Source organism: Phallusia mammillata, chromosome 5, assembly GCF_965637545.1.
Source record: "Phallusia mammillata chromosome 5, kaPhaMamm4.hap1.1, whole genome shotgun sequence".
In the NCBI taxonomy this organism is placed as follows: domain Eukaryota; kingdom Metazoa; phylum Chordata; class Ascidiacea; order Phlebobranchia; family Ascidiidae; genus Phallusia; species Phallusia mammillata.
The window spans coordinates 19,767,438-19,788,073 of record NC_137256.1 but is presented as its reverse complement, the minus strand read 5'-3'; the positions used below and the strand labels follow the sequence as shown (position 1 = coordinate 19,788,073).

Genomic DNA, 20,636 nt, shown 5'->3' with positions numbered 1-20,636 from the left:
GAACGAAATACCGGAATAAAATTTAACGGTATTTCGTTCCGTTCCGGTATTTTGAATATTTTTTATTTCGGTATTTCGTTCCGGTATTTGAGCCAAAAAATATTTATTTCGTTCCGGTATAACGTTCCGTTCCGTTCCGGTATGAAACACTGATTTAAAGGCTGAGTGTTTCGCCCAAAATGTTTCACCATGCTATATATGAATAGCCGTTCCTTAACGACGCATCAACGAACGATATAGGTAGCCCCATCATATTTAAGTCATTCATGGACAGCAGATAAGTTATAAAACTCCAAACGTTAGCAACAGCCGGCCTTCAGGCCACAGTCAGGTATCCATGTGAAGTAGACAATTACCTGGGTTCAAGAGTAAACAGTTGGCAAAAAAAGTTAAAATAAAGACATATAATTGTGTACAGACCAAAAAGATTCGGCTGTGTTTATTCCTAAACATCTAAAATTTGGTAAAACTACTAACACTGAACTTTGGCTGGGGCCCGGTTTGGTAGGTGGCGCAACGGAGCATAGGCGTTTATGGTGCTGACTCAGCAATCATTCTTACAATAAACCCAAATTGCTGAGTCAGCACCATAAACGCCTATGCTCCGTTGCGCCACCTCCCAAAAATTCCCAGACCAGGCCCCAGCCAAAGCTCAGTGTTAGTAGCTCTACCCTAAAATTTGACTGTGCTAATTGCCCAACTTATAAAAAGACATCTGTGTCCAAATGTAACTTACACATTTATCAATTGGTTTCCTGTGGAATCAGTACACAGGTTCCCATTGGTTAACATCTATTTAATCTATTTGAAATAAAAGTAATAAGTTCAGCCAGCCTGGTTCAATAAAAAAATAACCATCCGACACGCTTGACAAATCTCTTGACGTCACGTCCAATCAAAGCGTATTCTAAAACGCGTCAAATCTTGCCTTGCAAAAAGTCACTTCAGGCTTGTGAAGGTGAAAGCCTGCTGAGGTGGAGAACTGGCGAAGTTTGCAAGGTATACCTATACGTTTTATCGGGTTGTTACTTTGTTGGTCTTCCTTGTTCTAAAAATCGAGTGAAAAGCACAATACAGTAGTTATCAAATAAAGTAGTTACTGATACCGGAATGTTACCTTATTGTACAAAGTAAAATTATTTGCAGTTATGTGGCAGACTATTTGGTTCACTGAGTTCTTTTCAGTTTGCGAAGTTTGAATCAACTTTCGGACACCTTTTTCCTGTAACTAGTACATGCTTGTCATGTAAGTAATTTCTACCTTATCACTTCGGCGTTTAGGCAAAACAGCGTTTGATAGCTTACTGTTTGGATTATTCCACACAACATGTTTTATATTCTTATCGTCTTTTTCGTTTAATTGCATGTTAGCGTCTTTTTAACTATTTTGATTTGATTCCTCCCCTCTGTTTTAGATTTCCTCGGAATCCTACAACCTTTAATTGTTCTTTCACTTGCTGACAACCTCAAATTTAAACATGCATGTTAACGTATAAGACTGTCCATCATCAACCGGAATTGTGGAACTGTGAAAGCGTTACTTGTGCTTAACAAGGTAGGGTAAGTAATCTTAACTCTGTCTGCGTTGTGCCTTTGGTATCAGTTTGTCTAACTATTTACGCTATACGTTGCCATATTGTATGTTTATTTATTACTCTTCGGTTTTATCATGTTAACTGCCAAACGTCGGAATTGCATGTAGTAGGCTACAGGGAATATACAGGATTTTTTCATGTCAGAATGTTGGGTATGTTTTGATATGAAAGGAAAAAAATTGAGGAGCTATGAAAAAAAGTTGGTATTCAGGTATTTTGAAAATTTTGCTTTGATAAAACTCATTTTTTTTGTAATGCTAGAAAGAGAGCATATCTTTGTTGGGGTTGTCCTTTGTTTTTCAGGTTTTGGGGAAGCTATAGGCCTATTCTCTTGGACATTTTGCAAAACACTTTTTTGGGGGAAATTTCAAGGTTGGAAACCTGGAATCGAATATGAAACATGCCGAAATTTGAAAGATCTATATTTTTTTTAACTTTTAATTGCAGGTTTAATAAATTTCCATTTAGTTTTAGTCAATAGGGAAAAAACTTAGTTAATAAACTGTTTTATTCTCATGTATGCAGAAGGTGGAAATACCACATGCAATGTTAAGAACAAGAGTGACAATGTTGATCTTCATTTAAGTATAATCCAAGAACAGGTCATCAGGAAAACAAGAAGAAATATGAAAACATTTAAAGTTTTTAAACCGTTGCTACTACTGGCAATCAGTCCGTTTGATGAATGAGTTTTTCTTCTGTTATACCAGGGGTCGGCAACCTTTCAGGCGACGCATGCCATTACTTGTTGTTTCCGTGTGTTAATAACCTCGTGTTCCAACGTTTTTCAAAATAATAGTGGTTCGTGCCAGCAGATATCAATAATAAAGACAAATCAGAGTGTTTTGTTCATGAAAGGCTGAATTTTAAGACAATTGCATGATAAAAACTATAAACTAGCAGTGTAACAGGTTAAATTGTTACTACAATATAAACAGGCAAATCGGTTGGCGTGCCATGAAAAACCTTGGGATTGTCGACCACTGTGTTATACCCTCTACTTGAAGTTAAATAATAGTAGGCTACACAACGGCTAGGGGCATCAAGTCGGTCTCTCAGGCATTAGGCTACTTTGCTACTAAAGTTTGACAGATTGCTGGTGAAAAATGAAATTAAACTACGATTCAGCACTTTCGTAACCGAATTTCGTCTATAAACCTTTACACACGAAAACGTGTTTCATAACGGAACGAAATAACGCTATTTCTGTGCGATTAATTTGATTCCGCTACCAAACACAGAAAAAAACATGATAATTAAGTCTAACCAAAGGCAAACTAATGTGCACAAAGACGATTGGTCCAATATACTTCCGTGTGTTCCTGGGACAAGTTTCGATGCTAGGTAACTCCCACAAACAGCGTCGTACAGTTTGTACGAAATTTCGTCGCAAAAGTGGATGCCATTGCTTATGGGTGTATCTGAGTATAAAAGAAATAGGTATAAACCTAATCGTTTTGAAATTAGGTGTAATTTTCAAAAAAACAAGAACTTTTTCTGTTTCAAAGGAAAATAAGTTTTTTGGTCTTTTTAACAAATTTTCGTTCAGAACACGGTCCGTTGCAGAAAACATGCGGCGAAACTTCGTTCTTTCGCATTGCAAAGTCGTCTTGGAGAGTTTTAACAGATTCGGAAGAAACTGTTGCTTCGAAGACTTAATTGGGCCACAGGTTTGATTGAAAAAAACAGCTTTCATGTAGGTTTTTTTGTAAGCAATCGCTTTGGGATCTTGTTTTTAGACAGCGATTACAGAAGAGCGCTACGTGACCTGCTTTTTTTCTTTTTTTGAAAGTGAGGTGAAGCGTAAAAAAGAGAGCAAAAGAAAAAGGAAAATGTCTTTTTTGGAGTGAGGGTCGTAACCAAAAATTGCCACTTGCCACGGTTGCCACTCAATCCGGTGGCAAGCAAGAAATTTTTGTGGCAAGTGGCAAGCGTTGTTGGCAAGTGGCAAGTGTTGGTGGCAAGTCTTGTTGGCAAGTGGCAAGCGTTGTTGGCAAGTGGCAAGCGTTGTTGGCAAGTGGCAAGCGTTGTTGGCAAGTGGCAAGTATTGTTGGCAAGTGGCAAGTTTTGTAGACAAGTCTGGTTGGCAAGGGGCAAGTAAATGTGTTAAATGTCTCAACGGCAAGAGATGTAAACCTCGATGCCGAGACAAGCAAATATCCATTCGTGGACGATTATAATGCGAATAAAACTCTCAGATTGAGTTTTGGTGAGGTGAAAAAGAAAAATTCTGCATGCTAATTTTTTTGATGAGTATATATAATGTAGATGATTGCGTCTGTCAAATGTATTTGGTTTCTATGACTGGACGTGTTCAAACTCAAAGAGACTTGCCACTGAACGTTCAGATCGGATGAGACTTGCCACTGAACGTTCCGATCGGATGAGACTTGCCACTGAAGGTTCGGTTGCCACTGAAGGTTTGGTTGCCACTGAAGGTTCGGTAGCCACTGAATGAAAAGTTCGCTTATTACCGAACGAACAGTTAAACGAACACCTTTTTACTGAACTTAACATCGTCGTTAGTTTGCAACGAATTTGCATGTGTTCATGGAATAATCCCGCCATTGTGAATTGGTCAGATTGAAATCGTTGAAAACAACAAGTCTACAAATTTCAATGGCTGAAATTTCTACTTAATTCATAACAATTGTGAGCCTGACTTAGCTGACAGTTGAAAATGAGATTAAGAAAATGAGATTAATTCAATCTGTAAAAGGACTTAACCTTGCTTTCAAACATGGAAAAGTAATCTCATAAACATTTGATTTTAACCATACAAAAACTCTCTGACATAAAGTCTCACAGGAGCATGAAAATACATGCAAAAGTGGAAATAGACAAACACTCAGACGATTATGTTCATTGAGACAGCAACATGTAAGTTGGTGAAATGTATTTTTTTTAGCAAGCTATGCCAAACATGTTATGTTACTTTTTTTCCAATTGCTAATGTTATAGGGAGTCAAGTACTGTGAACACTGTCAATTCCAACTTTTTGTTTGGGACTAATTACATATTTATCACATGTAGTTGTCTTGATACCCATCAACGAAGTGGAGAGTTGTCTTTTTAGAGTTAAGACACTTTAATCGTTAGGCCATGTTGAAAAGATAACCCCATGCTGAAAAAGTTGGCTCTGCCTCTGATTAGCACACAATCCCTTGTGGTGGGTGTGAAGGAATCCCTTAGCAGTTGCTTGGTTGCAAGGACCGTTTTGCCCTATGTTGATGCACAATAAGCTGTTCTTTTATGACATTTATATCAAGGTTGCTGTACCTGGTATTTAAATACTTGATGCAGAACTTATTCTCGCCATATATGTTTCTGGCCAAGGTTGCTACTTAAAGCCATGATGCCCACTGGCCATGGCAGCTACTTAAAGCCGTGGTGTCTACTCGCCATGGCTGTCAATTGAAACCATGATGTTGCATTCTAAATCAGACTCAGAGTGAAAGCAACAATTAATTAGTGACAATTTTTGACTTTTATCTTGCTTAGACTTAAATTTTGTTCTAGTACAAAGGAAACTTACATTGCTCTGTATCTGTTGTATAATTGCTGGCTCTATTTATCATTTCAGAATTGATGTGTGATTCTCTACGAAGCATATTTTAGTATAAGATTTAAGGACATTTGATTTGCATCACAATATTGTTGACCTGCAACTGAACATAACCTGGTCCATGGAATGCAAGCATTACATATATTTCATTGTTTTAGCATATTGTATTGATTGATAATAGTTTTGTGAATTATTATGGAATTTTACCCTATCCAACATTTATTCATTACACTTGAATGGTTAGCTATTGTGCCATCACTACTCTTTCCATGTTGGATTTTAATGGTCCTTTTGGCGATCGCCCAAGCATATTTTCTTACGTGGATGTTTAGTTGTTCTGTGATCTATTACCAACTCATCATGTGTTAGCATGTGATACTTTAATGAAAAATGTTTATAGGTAATAAATTTGTAGTTAAGTGTCGAGCAAGCACTCTCCTCCTCTGGCACACACACAAGCCTATGTGCATTGTCAAGCTTTTTGTTTGTTACTGCATTATGATATGTTATTTGACAATTACTAGATGGACTTTATATTTCCTCTTAATTATGTTTTTGCAGTAAGGTGACACAGACGTTAACCATAATGTTTTTTCTTACTGCTGTTTTGTTAGATGTGCTTACGATTTTGTTCACCTCCTTGAGCAACAGCCAAAGTATAAATGCCCTATTTGCACCCATTTTCTTTGTTCATGCAAGTTCATCAATAAACAAGATTAATGATTTATTTATGCTTGTAGTGCATCTGCCTAGGACAGGGGATTCCAACCAGGGCCCAGGAGCTGTATTTAGGGCAGTCATGGGTGTACGCTTGATGTAACCACCCACTAAAAGTCAGTGAGCCCTTTTCTATTTTAAAGCTTATAATTAATTATATGTTGCAAATGATTAAATAACCTAATTTAATCGACTATTTTGTGGTTTATGGTCTTTTTAATTTAGTTAAGTTTGTCAAATACATTTTTGCTAGGGGGGCACGAGTCTTACTGGGTTACCACTTATGGGTCCCATGAGGCCCAAAAGTGGGGGTGGGGGTACAGTGCATGAAAGGTTAAGAACCACTGACCTAGGAATTTGCCTAAATGTTCACGAAATGTATTCAAGTATTTTGTATTTATTTATTATAATCCATACTGCAAAAGCCACATTGACAAAGAAAAATAATAATGTTTACAAGGAGCACAATTGCAAAAAAACATAAAAAATAAGTTTGATCTTAAAGTTTACATATCACAGTACACACAAATTATGATAACTATATCCAAAAAATTTAGCGTTATACCCAATAAAATAATGCCATTTGTGTACACCACTTCTTAGAATATCTCCTTCAAGCCATATCTCATGTGCTCCTGGTAAAGACACCACACTCCACAGCAACTTGCGACTTAATAGCTTGTCAACGATCGGGAACAATTTGTATCAATTGATTTACTTTGCACTTGTCACCAAAACCAAACCGACTTGCCACCGAAACCGGTGACAACCGAAACACTTGCCACTGAATCGGTGGCAATTGCCACTGAACCGGTGGCAATTGCCACTGAACCGGTGGCAAGTGGCAAGTGGCAATTTTTGGTTACAACCCCTGTTGCTTTTTTGGCTCATGCCGGTCAAGTCAACAAATGCTGCAAAAGTAAAGAGAAAATGCTCAACTCTGGCACTTCAGATAAAGATTATTATCTTTACAAAAGGCCTAGAAAGTTGTAATTTTAGCAACATAGAATCACATAAAAGCCTAAATTGTTAACAAAGCGAGCTATACATACTGTAGTTTTAAAGGCACTGAAGTTAAAGACACGTTTCATTAACTTTCATTTTACAACAGGGTTTGTGGTTTGCAACTATTGACTAATTGCTGTAATGGCGAAATTGCTTGGAATTGGTTTGGGTGTTGGAGCTGCTGTGTATGGTTACAGATATTTTGTAGATATTGGGTGAGTCATTAAAAAAAGACAATAATAACAAAACTATTAATTGTGATTTAGGTATAAAACAATGCTACATCTAAATTAGTGTGCATACTTTTTTTGCACATGGAAGTTGGTTTATGCTAAACTGAAAGGTTCACACTGTCAAAACATATTTTTTAGTTATTTGTTTTATGTATAAAATTAGCATCACTTAAATTTGCAAGACTAGTATTTTTGTCATATTATACATGTTTTATTTTAGCTGTATATTATTGTGTTTCCACCTAAAATCTCATTGCCACAAAACATTTTTTTACAAATAAAGAATATTATCTATAGAGGCAACAAATGAAATATGTTAAATTGCAAATGCATGTACACTATTTGTGATGTTTCTGCATTTGTTGCTGTCTTTATAAACTGTAATTTACTTTGCAGCAAGCGACTAACTGAAGATCAACATGTAGTGATTGTTGGAGGAGGTTATGGGGGTGCAAGGTTGGCAAACAAGCTTAAAGGAAGGGGCAGTTTTACCCTAATTGACCAAAGAGATGCTCTTCATCACAACATGGCTGCTTTACGGTAAGCTGCACCAGTAAGTCTTTTGTGTGAGGTATAAATTCTTGTGTTTCTTTAACAAAAATTGTTTTGTTTGTTTTAAACTTTAGCAAAAAATTACCATTGTAGACACTTTTCTGAGTGAATGATTTGTTTTGATGTTGAAGGTGTTTTTCCATTTATCTGTTACCTACAAAAAATCACAGTTTAAAAATCATTGACATAAACAGCCTTTTCCGCAACTTTTGCACCTTTTTATACAGCTTCCGGCAGCTTCCTAAATACTCAGAATTTATGTAGTATGATGTTATGAGCTGTTTGTAGGAATTTTATGTTCCAACTTTTTGCAACTTTTTTCTATTTTTCGTGCAACTTTTATCAAGTATCGCGCAAAATGTAAAGGAGTGATTTAAAAAACATGCTATAAAACTATTTTTAGTATGGTTCTATTCTCTTTGATTTGCATAACAAAGAGCTATGTGATGGATTAGCTGCATCTCAATGTTATCTATGACGCAACAATTGGCTTGCAAGCTAGAAGTTCAACAACCCCAGCCAAGCATAAAGTTTTATATAAAAGTGCATTCGTTATTTTGCAAGTAAGAAGCGATAACCTTGATATCTGTTAAGATGACAGTCTAAGGCAGGGATTGTCCAACCTGCAGCCCGCTAGTCATTTTAACTCCAAGAAGTATGCATAAATGCAACTTGTGCATAAATGCAACTTTTTACTGCAACTTTTGTTGAAATTAAGTGCAACTTTCTCACGTTTTTAGTGCAACAAAAACTTGCCCTAGTTATTAGAATATGAGTTCTTAGCAGTTCTGGTGTATCTATTATTTCTCTATTTTGCTTGTAGGGCTGCTGTGGAACCAGGTTTTGCGAAGAAAACCTTTATATTTTATGAACCAACTTTTGGTGCGAACTTTTTGCAAGGAAAAGTTGTTGATATTGACACTACCAACAAACAAGTTTCACTCGAAGAAGGAAAGGTCTGTACTATGTTTACTTTCATTGATCGGTTGTTATTTTCGGTTCAAGGAATTGCAGAACACTGATTTACCATTTATGTGTTAATCATGGCTAGACTTGTTGTATTATTGTAAACTTCATGCCATTTTAGCTGTATTTGGCTTGTCCTTTTAAAATAATCTTTTTTCCTCTGAAAATAATTTTAGCTACTGTTAAACTTTACTACATGAAAAAGTGTAACAATGCCTAGTCATGCAATACACTTTATGTGTTTTATGACAAAAACAAAATTCTACTTTTGAGTGTTCTTATAACCCAAGTGTGAAATTACTTCATAAAAATATACATTTTTTATCATAGGAACCAATTAACTACACTCAGTTGGTTCTTGCCACAGGGAGCAGTGGACCCTTTCCTGGAAAGTGTAGACTTGATATGTCGACTCAAAGTCTGATGAAAATGTACAATGATTTCACAGATGAAATAAAGCAAGCTAAAAACATTGTAATCGTTGGGGGTGGCGCTGTCGGCGTCGAGATGGCTGGGGAAATTATTGGAGACTATCCTGAGGGTAAAAAGGTACATTGCCATTATTTTTTTCATTTATTTTGCAAAACATCCTGTTTTTTCTGTAACAAATATACAAGTATTTTGTTCTGTTTAATAAACTTTAGCTTATTATGAGTAAAATTTTTGGGGGGTAAATCATAAGAAAAAACTTTGAATTGTAATTGTCATTAACCAAAAAATATTTTTTACATTATTATCACAAAGTTTTTTGTTACTTTTTAACCAAAATCATTAAACATTTTTAACTGCATTTTAATAGGGAAAACAACAGACCTAAATGCACTATGTGCAAACATATATTAGGACATTAAGAGTATAATCTTTTCAGACATTTGTACACTTATTTTTAGATGACCATTGTCCACAACGGCGATACTTTGGTGTCTAGTTTGCTTGAGCCTGAAGCTCGCACTAAAATTCAAGAAAAGTTAAAGGAAAGGAAAATTGAAGTCATGTATGGTACGAAAGTACACCTTTTCTATTTCGTTCAAATTTTAAATTATTATTCAATCATAAATATAACTGCCAAAAAACATGTGTATATAGAATACATTAGGGCTGTTATCATACAAATAATTATTTGATTATTTGAATTTTTTTAATATTTAAAAATTTATCAAATATTTTTTTATTCATTTCAAATAATCTATGTGCAAAAATCAATTTACTTGAACACATTGGTGACATTTTTATGAAATTGCAGTTAAAATGGTATAGATCACAATTCAATTCAGCAAGTATCCCAAAAAAATCTGTTAGAATAAAATGAAAAAAAAAATGAAAAACCTTTATTTAATATCAGCCCTAGAATACATTATGCAGACGTTTCAACAATCGCTGTTGTCATCATCAGTACAGGTTGTCAATCAAGCTGTAGAACACAGTATTGGCAGTTATGTTTATGATTAAATTACTCTTCAAGTATGTGTATAGTGTTCCTAAACTATTACACTTTTACTCATACACCTAATTTCAGCTAAAATGTAAAAACATTGTCTTATATGCTTAGGCGAAACAGTGTCAAATCTTGCTGACATTCCGGTGCTTAAAACTTCGGACAATATTGTTGTAAAGACATCTAGTGGTAAAGAGATTGTTGCTGATCTTGTGATTCCTTGTTATGGACTTAAGATTAATACTGATGCATACAAATCATCACTTGGTAAGCAATTTGTTTGGCACTGAAGTAGTATTTTTCGAATTTTGTCTGTAATAATATTTACAATAGCATTATTGAAACGTCGTTGGATTTTACAAACTTGTGGTAACTAGCGCTACTTTGCTAGTTCTGCATCCCTAAAGACAATGTGTTTAGCGGATAGTATGAATGCTCGAGGCCAACTAAAAGTTGATAAAAACCTTCAAGTTGTTGGAACAGAAGACATTTTTGCGATCGGCGACTGCAGCGACACGGATGTAAGTAAACACTTCACTAAGTTATTGATAAATTTGGTTTTACCGGCGCAGCATTGCTTATAGGCAGTATTGCGCTTTGTTACGTCGCTCTTTGTTGTCACAACGCTGGCACTCCTCTCTGACGTCACGTGTATGTTACGTCATACCACGCAACGGTTTTCGGAGAACGCTTTATTGATAAACACTACAAACGCTATCGCACAGCTTGGAGTAAGATTTTATATGACTGAGAAAAAAGACAAGGCCAAACATACGCCGGATATATTAAAACTGGGTTCTAACTTTAGAACGTTATGGAGCGCCAAACGTAAAAGCCACAATTCATGGTTCAAGGATCGTTGTCATGGGTAAACTGGTCTGGGGTGAGGGTAACCTATGTTGGGAAACGAGAATGGATTGTCGACTGAAAAAGAAACCTTTTGGTAATACCAGTACCCGTTTATAAATCTATAAAGGTTATGTATCAAAAAGTAAAGTTTATGTGATGCTCTCTGTAGAAAGGAGAAACTTGCTGTATTTTTTGTCTTCACGAACCCCCTGGAACCATCCGTTTTTGTGTCAGTGTCTTTCTCAAGTTTACTCTCTTGGTGTTATAAGAAAGCCTGTATTGGGTAGCTGACATTATCCTGATGATACGCCCTGTACGTCGAAACGTCGGATGACTTATTTATACTGGCTCGATGAACAAAAACGAAGTCTATAAATGTTTGTTTTCAACAGTGATAAAATGAATGAAGTTTATTAATTTTTCAGGTGTGTAAACTTGCTTTACAAGCTCAAGCCCAAGCGGATCAGATGTATGAAAACTTGATTAACATTGCTAAGGGAAAACCGTTGGAGCCATTTGTCCCAGGTATGCTTTATCATTAAACCTCTATTGTACATGTTTTGTAAGTGATTTTAAAAGCGGTAATTTTGCTATTTGGTTTAGAAGCCAAAACCCAGGTTTAGAACAAAAATACTATGTTAGATGCAATAATGCATACTAGAAATACGAAAAAAGTGGAATGTTACAATTTTAAAAAAAGTGGAACGTTACAGTTTAAAAGTTGAAGACTGCAATGAGCTTCACATTTGTACATTGCTTAAGGTTAGGTAAATACAGAATCTGGTTAATCGCATACCGCTTAGTTGCGTAGGGATCACAGTGAAGTTCCAACCGTAACCATTTGTTAAGAAAATAGTCAAGTTAAGTGCATTAAACAGCCGGACAAATTCGGCATGCGATTAACCGGATTCTTATGTTTTTTTTTAAAAAACCTATCCAACAAGCCATACTGCATTGCGGCGGTCGGATCCTGCCCGTGGCTTCTAGATTGGTACATCGTTCGATGTTTTGCGTTATAAACACTTTATTTTTCCTTTAAGGCACTTTTCGCATGGTGGTGCCTATCGGTCGGGACGGCGGTGTTGCTCAAAACGGGAAAAAGGTTTTTGGTGATTTCCTAGCCAAGATGATAAAAGCCAAGGACGTGTTTGTGAAAATAATATGGAAGGAAATGTCCCAACCTGTCCCAAAAGATAAATAGGGAAATACGGAAACTTAAAACCTTAAATAAAAATAGGATACTTGTGTAAATCAGGGATTAAAAAATTGTGCTTTTTGAAGTGAAGGGTATTTTTTATCCTAGCTTACTTTAATCAAATGTAAATACCATTATTTTGTGCCTCTAGACTTTTTGCATAATTTCATAATCAGCATTTGTAGCTTAGTTTTAAAATTGTTGTTTTTAATCATTTTGCCTGAAATTCAAGGGCAGTTAATAGTACTGTTTGTTTATCGTGAAATGTTCCTATTCGACGCACATAATGAACTACCTTACTAAATTTGTGACCAAAATTTTCAGTTTTTGCTGTTACCTTTCAAGTGTCAATGGTTTTATTCACTGTTGTTACCTGTTTCGAAATTTTCTGCCAAATTTTTAACCCAACACTTTTATGAAACTTGCAATATTTTAGCCTAAAATACAAACGATTTTTTTTAAGTTGTAATAAAATAGTAACAGTACAGCGCTTTCTTGATTATCCGCTCCTTGTAAGTTGTAAGTGTAAATGTGTAATTCTAATTTCCCGTATTTTCGGTGTCCTATAACTTCAAAAAATGATTCCCAACTGTTCTGGATGATCAAGAGAGCACTGTCCCGCCCAAGTGGTTTTAAACAGAGGTGGGATTCAATTTTTTTGTCACCCGGTTCTATCACAAAAGTCATATTTTAAGCCGGTTCTGTCACAAAAAGTCTATTGACAGTAACTAGTAATGCTAACCGGTTCGCTGATCTCGTAAAATTTCGTGGGACGGTTCTATAGAACCGGTGCGAACCGGCTGAATCCCACCACTGGTTTTAAATCATATTCAACAAATTGTGTTCCCGCAAATTGTATTTTGATTTATTTCCATGCATGGTAGTATATTCATTCTGCAACTGCACTAATTACTATGAATTTGCACAATCCAGGACTCGTTGTTGAAAGATGGCAAGAAAAAAGTGCTGCTTTAATTCAAGGGAAATGGTTAAGCTCTGTTACACATTGCAGCTATTTTCAGGACGAAGAGAAAGGCATCCAATTTTTGAGTAGCCTGCTGAAAGCACCTCGTCTGTTTTGATGCTAGAAGAGCTCTAACTTATAAATTTAATAAAAAATGCAGCAATTTAAACTTTAAATTAATTAAAACGCGTTGTGTTTTAAACACATAACAATAAGCGTTAAAGGAAAATATTTGATGCTATGTGTTCTTTGGATACATCCCACACCGTGTTTTGTTGCTCAAAAGAAACGTAAAAACATTTGTCTGAAGTAAAAATGCAAGGGCTATGGGTAAATCCACGCTTGCACGATTTTTTCATTACCATTCTTTTTTCTAACAACCTGTTTTACTGGGACAAAAGTTGTATTGTGCAAAATCGAATACTTTGCAGCACGACTGAAAACACCCCACAGTTCGTAATCCATGCAAATTTTCGGCATCCAAAGTTCACAGAAAGTCTTTTAATACAATGCACTAGATGACTGCTTCCGGATTGGCAAACAAATAGAGCAAAGTTGGCCCGAGACGTGGGGTCGCATGAGCATAATCCAATACAGGAAGTTTACAACTCCGTGTCAGGTGTATTTTTCCAGAGGCCAAAATTTATTTGTGGCTCGATTGTGTGAAGATAAAAGTGTCAAGTGATGGTCGTACAAATTGCTCTCTTACTGCGAAGTGAAATAGAATCTGTAGCTTTGATATTGATTTTAGGAAAAGTGAAAAAAGTAAGAGGAATATTGGTTTCGGTTCCAGTTATGCGTGTGGCGTGTAAAGTTGTATAAATCAGTCCTAAAGCGTATAAATAGATATTATAAACATAGTTGGTAAATTTTAATCAAACAAATGTTTTAATTACACACTGAATTTGGTGATCTTTGTTTGTGTGCTTGCTTTTTGTTACCAACCGCACTGGTAATCTTGAGGGTTTTTGTCATAATACTAAATGTAGCTCATAGCTCATATTAAGTCTTTGGTGACTTTTTTTCAACATAGGACTGCATGCAGTTATTTTACTTTGGTATATTTTTTTACAAAAACGAACAAAAACAAATAACAAAACCTAACAAAAAACAGGAAACGTTTTAAAGCCACACAAATGACGTTTGGAAGGGTATAGGCTACTGCCGCATTAGACGTAGTAGCTTGGGAGAAACGTTTCGCTTATTGGATTACCAGTACTTGGAAATTAACTTAGGCGGGCTGGGTTGTGTGGTTTGAAGGCGGTAACCACGGCTGCTTGATCCATTGAATACAAAGTGACAGGAGAATAAACTACCTGACTTTATATTCACCACCGACACATCAGTCTATAGCAGTGCTTGTCAACCTTTTTTGAAACGGTACACCCTTTTAACGTTTACACAAAATTTGTACACCCCAGTAAAAAAATTATTCAACCCTGTAACACACTGAATCTGTGGTCCTAACAGAAATGATGATGAGCGCAATATCAACAAGCCATAATCCACAATTCACTTTCTACATCTGAAAGAACCACCATTAACAACGATTATCAAGTGAAATATTAAATTATGATGTCACAAATAGAGTTTTGTAACTTAAAATCTGTGAACACTTGAGATGCATGTTGTGCCATGTATTGTACATTCCAGTCAGTCTGTTCTAAAACTGAAACCTGCCTGTTGTGATACCTGGTCATAGGTATATTATATTTTTTGTCTGGTACACCCCAGTACACCCCATCAAAGTGGTACACCCTTTAAAAATTATGGTACACCCTGGGGTGTACAATACACCCGGTTGAAAAGCACTGGTCTATAGTTTAACTTACATTGCTTGTTTTCTGGGTGTACTGTAGGTATAAAGTCGTTGGTATTAGCCTAAACAGGATTAAGAAACTCTAAAATTATATTTTTATTGGCTGTGTCAGTGTTTCAAACTTGTTAAAACCAATGGTGGGATTTACATTTTTTGTCAGCCAGTTCTAGCGCAAAAGCAATTTTTTTCAAATTTCGTAAGACGGTTCTATAAAACCAGTGCGAACCGGCTGATTCCCACCACTGGTCTAAACGAGTTCCGAGCACGCTTTGTCACTTCAACCGGTAAATACGTTTGAAAGAAATGAGCTAACTTGAAAGATGAACTTTAATATACTTGTTTTCTTGCAATAACTGTTGCGACCATAGGCGCCGACATTGAATTTTTTCCGGGTATGCCGTATTATATGACGTCACAAAATGACGTCATATAATGCCAAATATATTTTCTGCGGATGCATATGGTAAGAATGCATTAAAGTTGCAGTATATAAGCTTTACACAACGTAATTCCACCGCCAGGCCCTTTTGCTACTGTTGCAATTTAACGACCTATTTGCCGAAATTACGGGTAGGCAAAACAATAAAGATAGAAAAGATTTAGTTCGACTGTCACCTAACATACTTTGCCGTGCGTCGCAAATTACTTTAATGTTTAACATTTATCTTCTCTGTAATAACTATAACATAAATGCTTAGTTTTCACGTAACAAAGCGCACACACTTCAGGCCTAGCAATCACAATGATCCTTTTTGTTCGTTTTAACGTCGCTTGTTTCGTTTACAACGTGTCGCATATTTAACGCAGTGAGTTGTATGTGACGCATAATTAATTTTAAAGTTCAGTGTAGCCTACTTTGTTTCAACGATGTTCTGACCTGCCTGAAACTTTCGACAACGTTAATTTTTGTAGGCTAAGTACCAACCTTACGTTTGTGACGTAACATTGGGTGTTAATTGTTTTTTTTTCGGTTGAAACTAGCCAGTCGTTGTTCTTGTGGTGTAGGCAGTTACAACAAAGGTTGGGCTGTATTTTTATAATTTAGTTCACAAACGGTAAACTTTTTTATCACGTGGTTGTTGACAAAATACCCGGGACAGCGGCGTTTCCACCATAGGACAGCGCCAATACCTTTGTTGTGCTATTTACCACTTTTTAATGTTTAAATTCCAATGCTTCTCGAATACGTTTTACAACTGTAATGAATGCGAACAATTTAATGGTTGTGAGACAATAACCTCGATTGAAATCATTTGCGTATGTTACGTATTAGTCGAAATAATTTTACAAAGCAACAACGCATGACTAACGTTGGTCCGATTCTCGGGTTATGCGGCATACCCGAGTTTTTCGTCCGGGTATGCCACGCATACCCGGCATACCCGTGTTCGGCGCCTATGGTTGCGACGCAGTTGATTTGATTGATGGGTTTGGGGTTTTTGCACTTAAACTCGCACTTACGATGACCTTCAATTTGTTTACGTTTTTCATACCCACAAACGTTTTACCTGAAAGACTTGCGGTTCAAATTAAGACATTTTATGGAAAGATTTTTCATCAGTGTCTTCTCTAAATGCGATTAAAAGTCTTTCTGTAACGCTAATTGGATTTCGAGTTTCGTATTCTTTCTCTCTCTCTACCTTACAATTCAAATACGACAGCCTAAAAGTTATTTTTGGAATTTATAAGATTCTTACCGACGTTTATTTTTAATTTATATTAAACCAGCAAATAGAAACGTGTTTTTGTGAATTTAAAATATTCAGGTTAACAAAAAAGACAGTAACAACAATCTTGCATAAATATTCAAGTTTTGCATGGTTGGTTTTAAAGTAAGGAAGACGGATTACACTGTTTGATTGGAAATTTTAGTGTTCTACTAAACCGTATAAAAGGTTAAGAGGATGCCCTCTTGTCAATATTATATATTACTTGTAGGAGGCAGAAATCGTCGTTGTATGGCGGACGTTGATGTAATAACTGTATGGTTTAAAAGAACGTTGTGTTTATATAAAAGAAAAAAAACGGCATCCATTTTAGACGGGCATGCAAACTACAAAAAGCGCTTGAATGGACAGTGTTTGTGACGTGACAGGTCACTTAACAATCACTCTTATCGCGTCACTATCACTGACCGCTGACAATGACCAGAGCTGTGGTCAGTGCGGCAAAGATAATTTAAAGGCAGAAAAAGTATGTTCCTTGTCCATTAACAGTTACCAGTTTGTTATCTAAAGCTTGTTACAAGAGGTCAAATGTCGTTGAAGCAAACAGAAAGAACTTTGACGTTTTGACATGATGGAATTGAATTTTGTTCAAATAAATCCATTTAGGGAAAAGGAGTTGCAGCGGTTAGGACGAAATGTAGTTATCTCCGCTTAGAAGAGTTAGCAGACGCTCTTTATTCTGTTATCTGTGTGGTAGCATTTCGTTTTTTTCTTTTGTTTAATTATTAAAATTGTACAGCAAGCAAATGCATGCAAGTTGGAATAGTTTGGCTGTTATTTAAGATTGTCGTCAAAAAATTAGTTTCAATGTATCATGAGTATACGTTAAAGCATTTCAGAAGTAAACTGTTGCTGAAAAGGCTTGTATTAGTCAATTGAAATACATGCGTTTGGCGTTTAGTAACACTTTCCGAAAACTTTGTTTTATTAATATAAAGCGTAATGTTTAGGTTGGACATTGTACACAAAATATTAGTGCACAAGAACTTTATACTGTATTGTTGTTTTTCTGATTCAAATTGAGTTTCAAATCATTTTGCTCGCCATTTCACTGTACTTATATTGTCTATCTAGAAGTTGCGGTTCTGAACAACACAGTGTCGTAGACAGTAAGAGTAAAACATTTTATTACTAATACGGATCCGAGAACGGCTGGAAAATACCACACTTTTCTTAAAAATTAAACCCGAGCAAATCCAACCAACAATTGCATAATTGAGAAGTCCTCAACGTTCAAAGTGTTGTCCCAAAGACAAAACTCAATCAGTCTTCTGTTGTTGTCTATCCCACCTTTGACCTCACGTCAGTTAAGTTCACACTCGTGGGAATTTGAAACCACCACTGGCAGTCGAAATTGATGACGAACTTGGTGTGCGTCATATTACCGAGTCTTGCGGGTGCGAATAAGGTGGACGAAGTACTTAGTACTCGACCTTAATTGTTTTGCCTGATGTGGGTCGCTTGAGCGGATAAGTACATGAATGATATTACAGAGAAGTTACTTGAGGTAGCTGATTGCATGTTAAGGGCAGTTTTGCTTTTGATGTCAGGTTTCTTGCGAAGTGTAAAACTGTTATGTTTACTGTGTTAGCTATTTGTGCTTTGTTGTTGATAGCTGAATTTTCTTTTGTAGCAATCATGTAGGTCCACAAAACTTAATAATCAAACCAAAAAAACTAAATGTTTAATGCTGTAGTTCATTTCGGTAAGACTTTAAAACGATTTTTTCGTTATAACATGACGAAGTTGAGTTGAGTTTGTACGGGTGAAAGAAAACACAGCGACACAATTGTACAAAAACAATCACCGATCCGGAAATAGTTGGCAAGGGAAGAACGTTTTAAATCGCTAAAATGGTGGCTTATTAGTTGATCAGGATTGGACGCGCTGAAGCTACACCTAAATTACAAAGCCGACTTTTTACGATAAACATCTGAGAGAAATTTGACGAGATTAAGTAGCAGCTGTAATATTGTTCAAGTGCTTTGAGTCGTAACAACAATTGTTGTTTAGAAAACAGTTTAGTATGCAGACGGCAATGACGAACATATAATTAAAAAAGCAATCATTTTGTTTTGATACCTAAATGCAGCCTTAAAAGTAATGTATACGTAATAACAGCCTTAAATTTGCTTAATTAATGTAAATTTTTCATAGCAAATCTACCATTAGGAAAGTCTCCTTGCAGTAAAAGCGACTCAGGGTCATTAATTCATGACTGCAGGAGATTTTAAAGTGAAAAAAAGCGATTAAACTTTTTATATTGTATGTTAAACTAAAATTTTTGTTTTATTGTTCGTTTTCGCATTTTACTTTTTGTTGTTGTCTGTAAGGAAAAAATAGACCATGCGAAACATCACGATTTTAAAAACAACATGTCCTTTTATCCGTTTGCGCTATAGGTTGATACTTCCCATTGTACGTGTCAATCAAAAAGTTTGCCGATAATACGAAAAATTCCGCTTGGCTGATTGACGGTCACTCTGGACGAGTTTGACATTTTTCTGATGCCGTTTTCGTGTGTGAACGGATGTCATGTAACACTATACGTTGCCTGTTCAGGATCTATTGATCAATCATTCTAACCGCTAATCCTTGTATAATCGTTATGGCTACTGAATTGTTAAATAGCTTTTTGGTCAATTTGCGTTTTTTGTAGTTAACTTCGCTCCACAGTTTTTGTTCAAATTTTGTTTAATTCGAGACTTAAATATGCTGTTAATGCTAAATACAGTAAACCTCGGTTAAACTGGTTTCGGTTAATCCGGATCTTTGCCTAATTTGATCAAAACTTAAGGAACAAATGATTTGTAACGGACAATTTTTCTGGTACAAACGGGTCCGGATTAAGGCAGTTTTGAAAGGCAAAATAATTTTATATTTACAAAATCGAATTGATTTTATGACATAAAAGACCTAATTATTGAGTTTCTAATCTGGCAGCTTTTAGGCTTAGAGGGCAGAATAATTACCAACAAACCACAACCTAATTGAACTTGACTTTGCGATGATTCGATAACAGCTATACCGTCTCTGGTTGTCAGAAATAAATTCAGTTTCGAACGCATCAAAGAAATTTTGATCGATTTTCGGCAATTCAAGGTTTTCTTCGCTCAGACAGTATTGTTGGATATCGGCGACACATCAATCGATTTAAGGAAAATTTAAATTAAAAAAGGTAAAACAGCCTTTTAACTATTGTTTGTATAGACCAGTTAATCCTATTTGAATAAACATTTGTCAGGCAAAAGGTTATGAAAATAATATTAAAAAAGAAACACAAACACTTGAATTTTTGTGTTTGATATTTTTTTAACAAAGTAAATCGTTTGTACTCGAGACACAAAAACGGTAATAGCTGTTATTAAAAAACGAAATATTCTAGTTTATATGTAGGCTATATACCCTTCAGACTTAACTTTAAAAGCGGTAGATCAAACTTCTATGCGTTTAACTAATAAATGGTGGTTTTAAACTAGCTGAAAGTATATTATTCCAGAGGTGCAACTCAGACATGGCTTCGGATGAAACGGCTTTGGTCTTAGAGTTAAATTAAAACGGACTTGATTCGGGCTTGACATTACACTCGGCATCGTTTGTGGGGCAATTTCACCAACTTTCTAATTCGGGCTTTGCTTTTATTTTTAAATCGGGCTTGGGTCGGGTTTCAGGTCCGCTTACAAATCTGTGTCATGCAGTAGAAACCAGTAACCAAAAGTAGCGTATAAAGAAAGTTGGTATGTGTAGAAAAAAGGCGACAGGGTTGATCAAGCGCGAACCGAGCCTTGCCAAGCGAACAAGAAACAGAAGTAGTAAATATTTGATGGATTTCCATGATACATGTTAGTTGCAGAGAGCGTGATTTTCAGAATATCAGTTACTTATTAGCAGTCTATAGACCTTTACCTATAAACATGTGTGTGTGAAGGAATTTCGTCATGTGCATAATAAAGCATGACAGGATAAAAACAAAGGGTTTAACGGCCCTAAAGGGGTTTAACGGTTCGATTTTAC

The 20,636-nt window shown here is 35.9% G+C and overlaps 1 protein-coding gene across 2 annotated transcripts; it reads left to right on the top strand.

The window, feature by feature from the left end:
• The first annotated feature begins 936 nt into the window (after positions 1 to 936).
• Positions 937 to 13,092, top strand: LOC145229374 (ferroptosis suppressor protein 1-like). 2 transcript variants are annotated; one of them, XM_080094698.1, is made up of 12 exons: positions 937 to 999; positions 1,147 to 1,246; positions 1,416 to 1,555; positions 6,989 to 7,097; positions 7,512 to 7,655; positions 8,491 to 8,623; positions 8,964 to 9,182; positions 9,524 to 9,632; positions 10,183 to 10,335; positions 10,489 to 10,589; positions 11,343 to 11,442; positions 11,958 to 13,092. In XM_080094698.1, exons 4-12 carry the CDS (start codon positions 7,024 to 7,026, stop codon positions 12,116 to 12,118), a joined length of 1,194 nt encoding a protein of 397 aa, XP_079950824.1. In that variant the 5' UTR covers positions 937 to 999; positions 1,147 to 1,246; positions 1,416 to 1,555; positions 6,989 to 7,023; the 3' UTR covers positions 12,119 to 13,092. The 2 variants fall into 2 exon arrangements, with proteins under 2 accessions (XP_079950824.1, XP_079950825.1); XM_080094699.1 differs by lacking the exon at positions 1,147 to 1,246.
• The last annotated feature ends 7,544 nt before the right edge of the window (positions 13,093 to 20,636 follow it).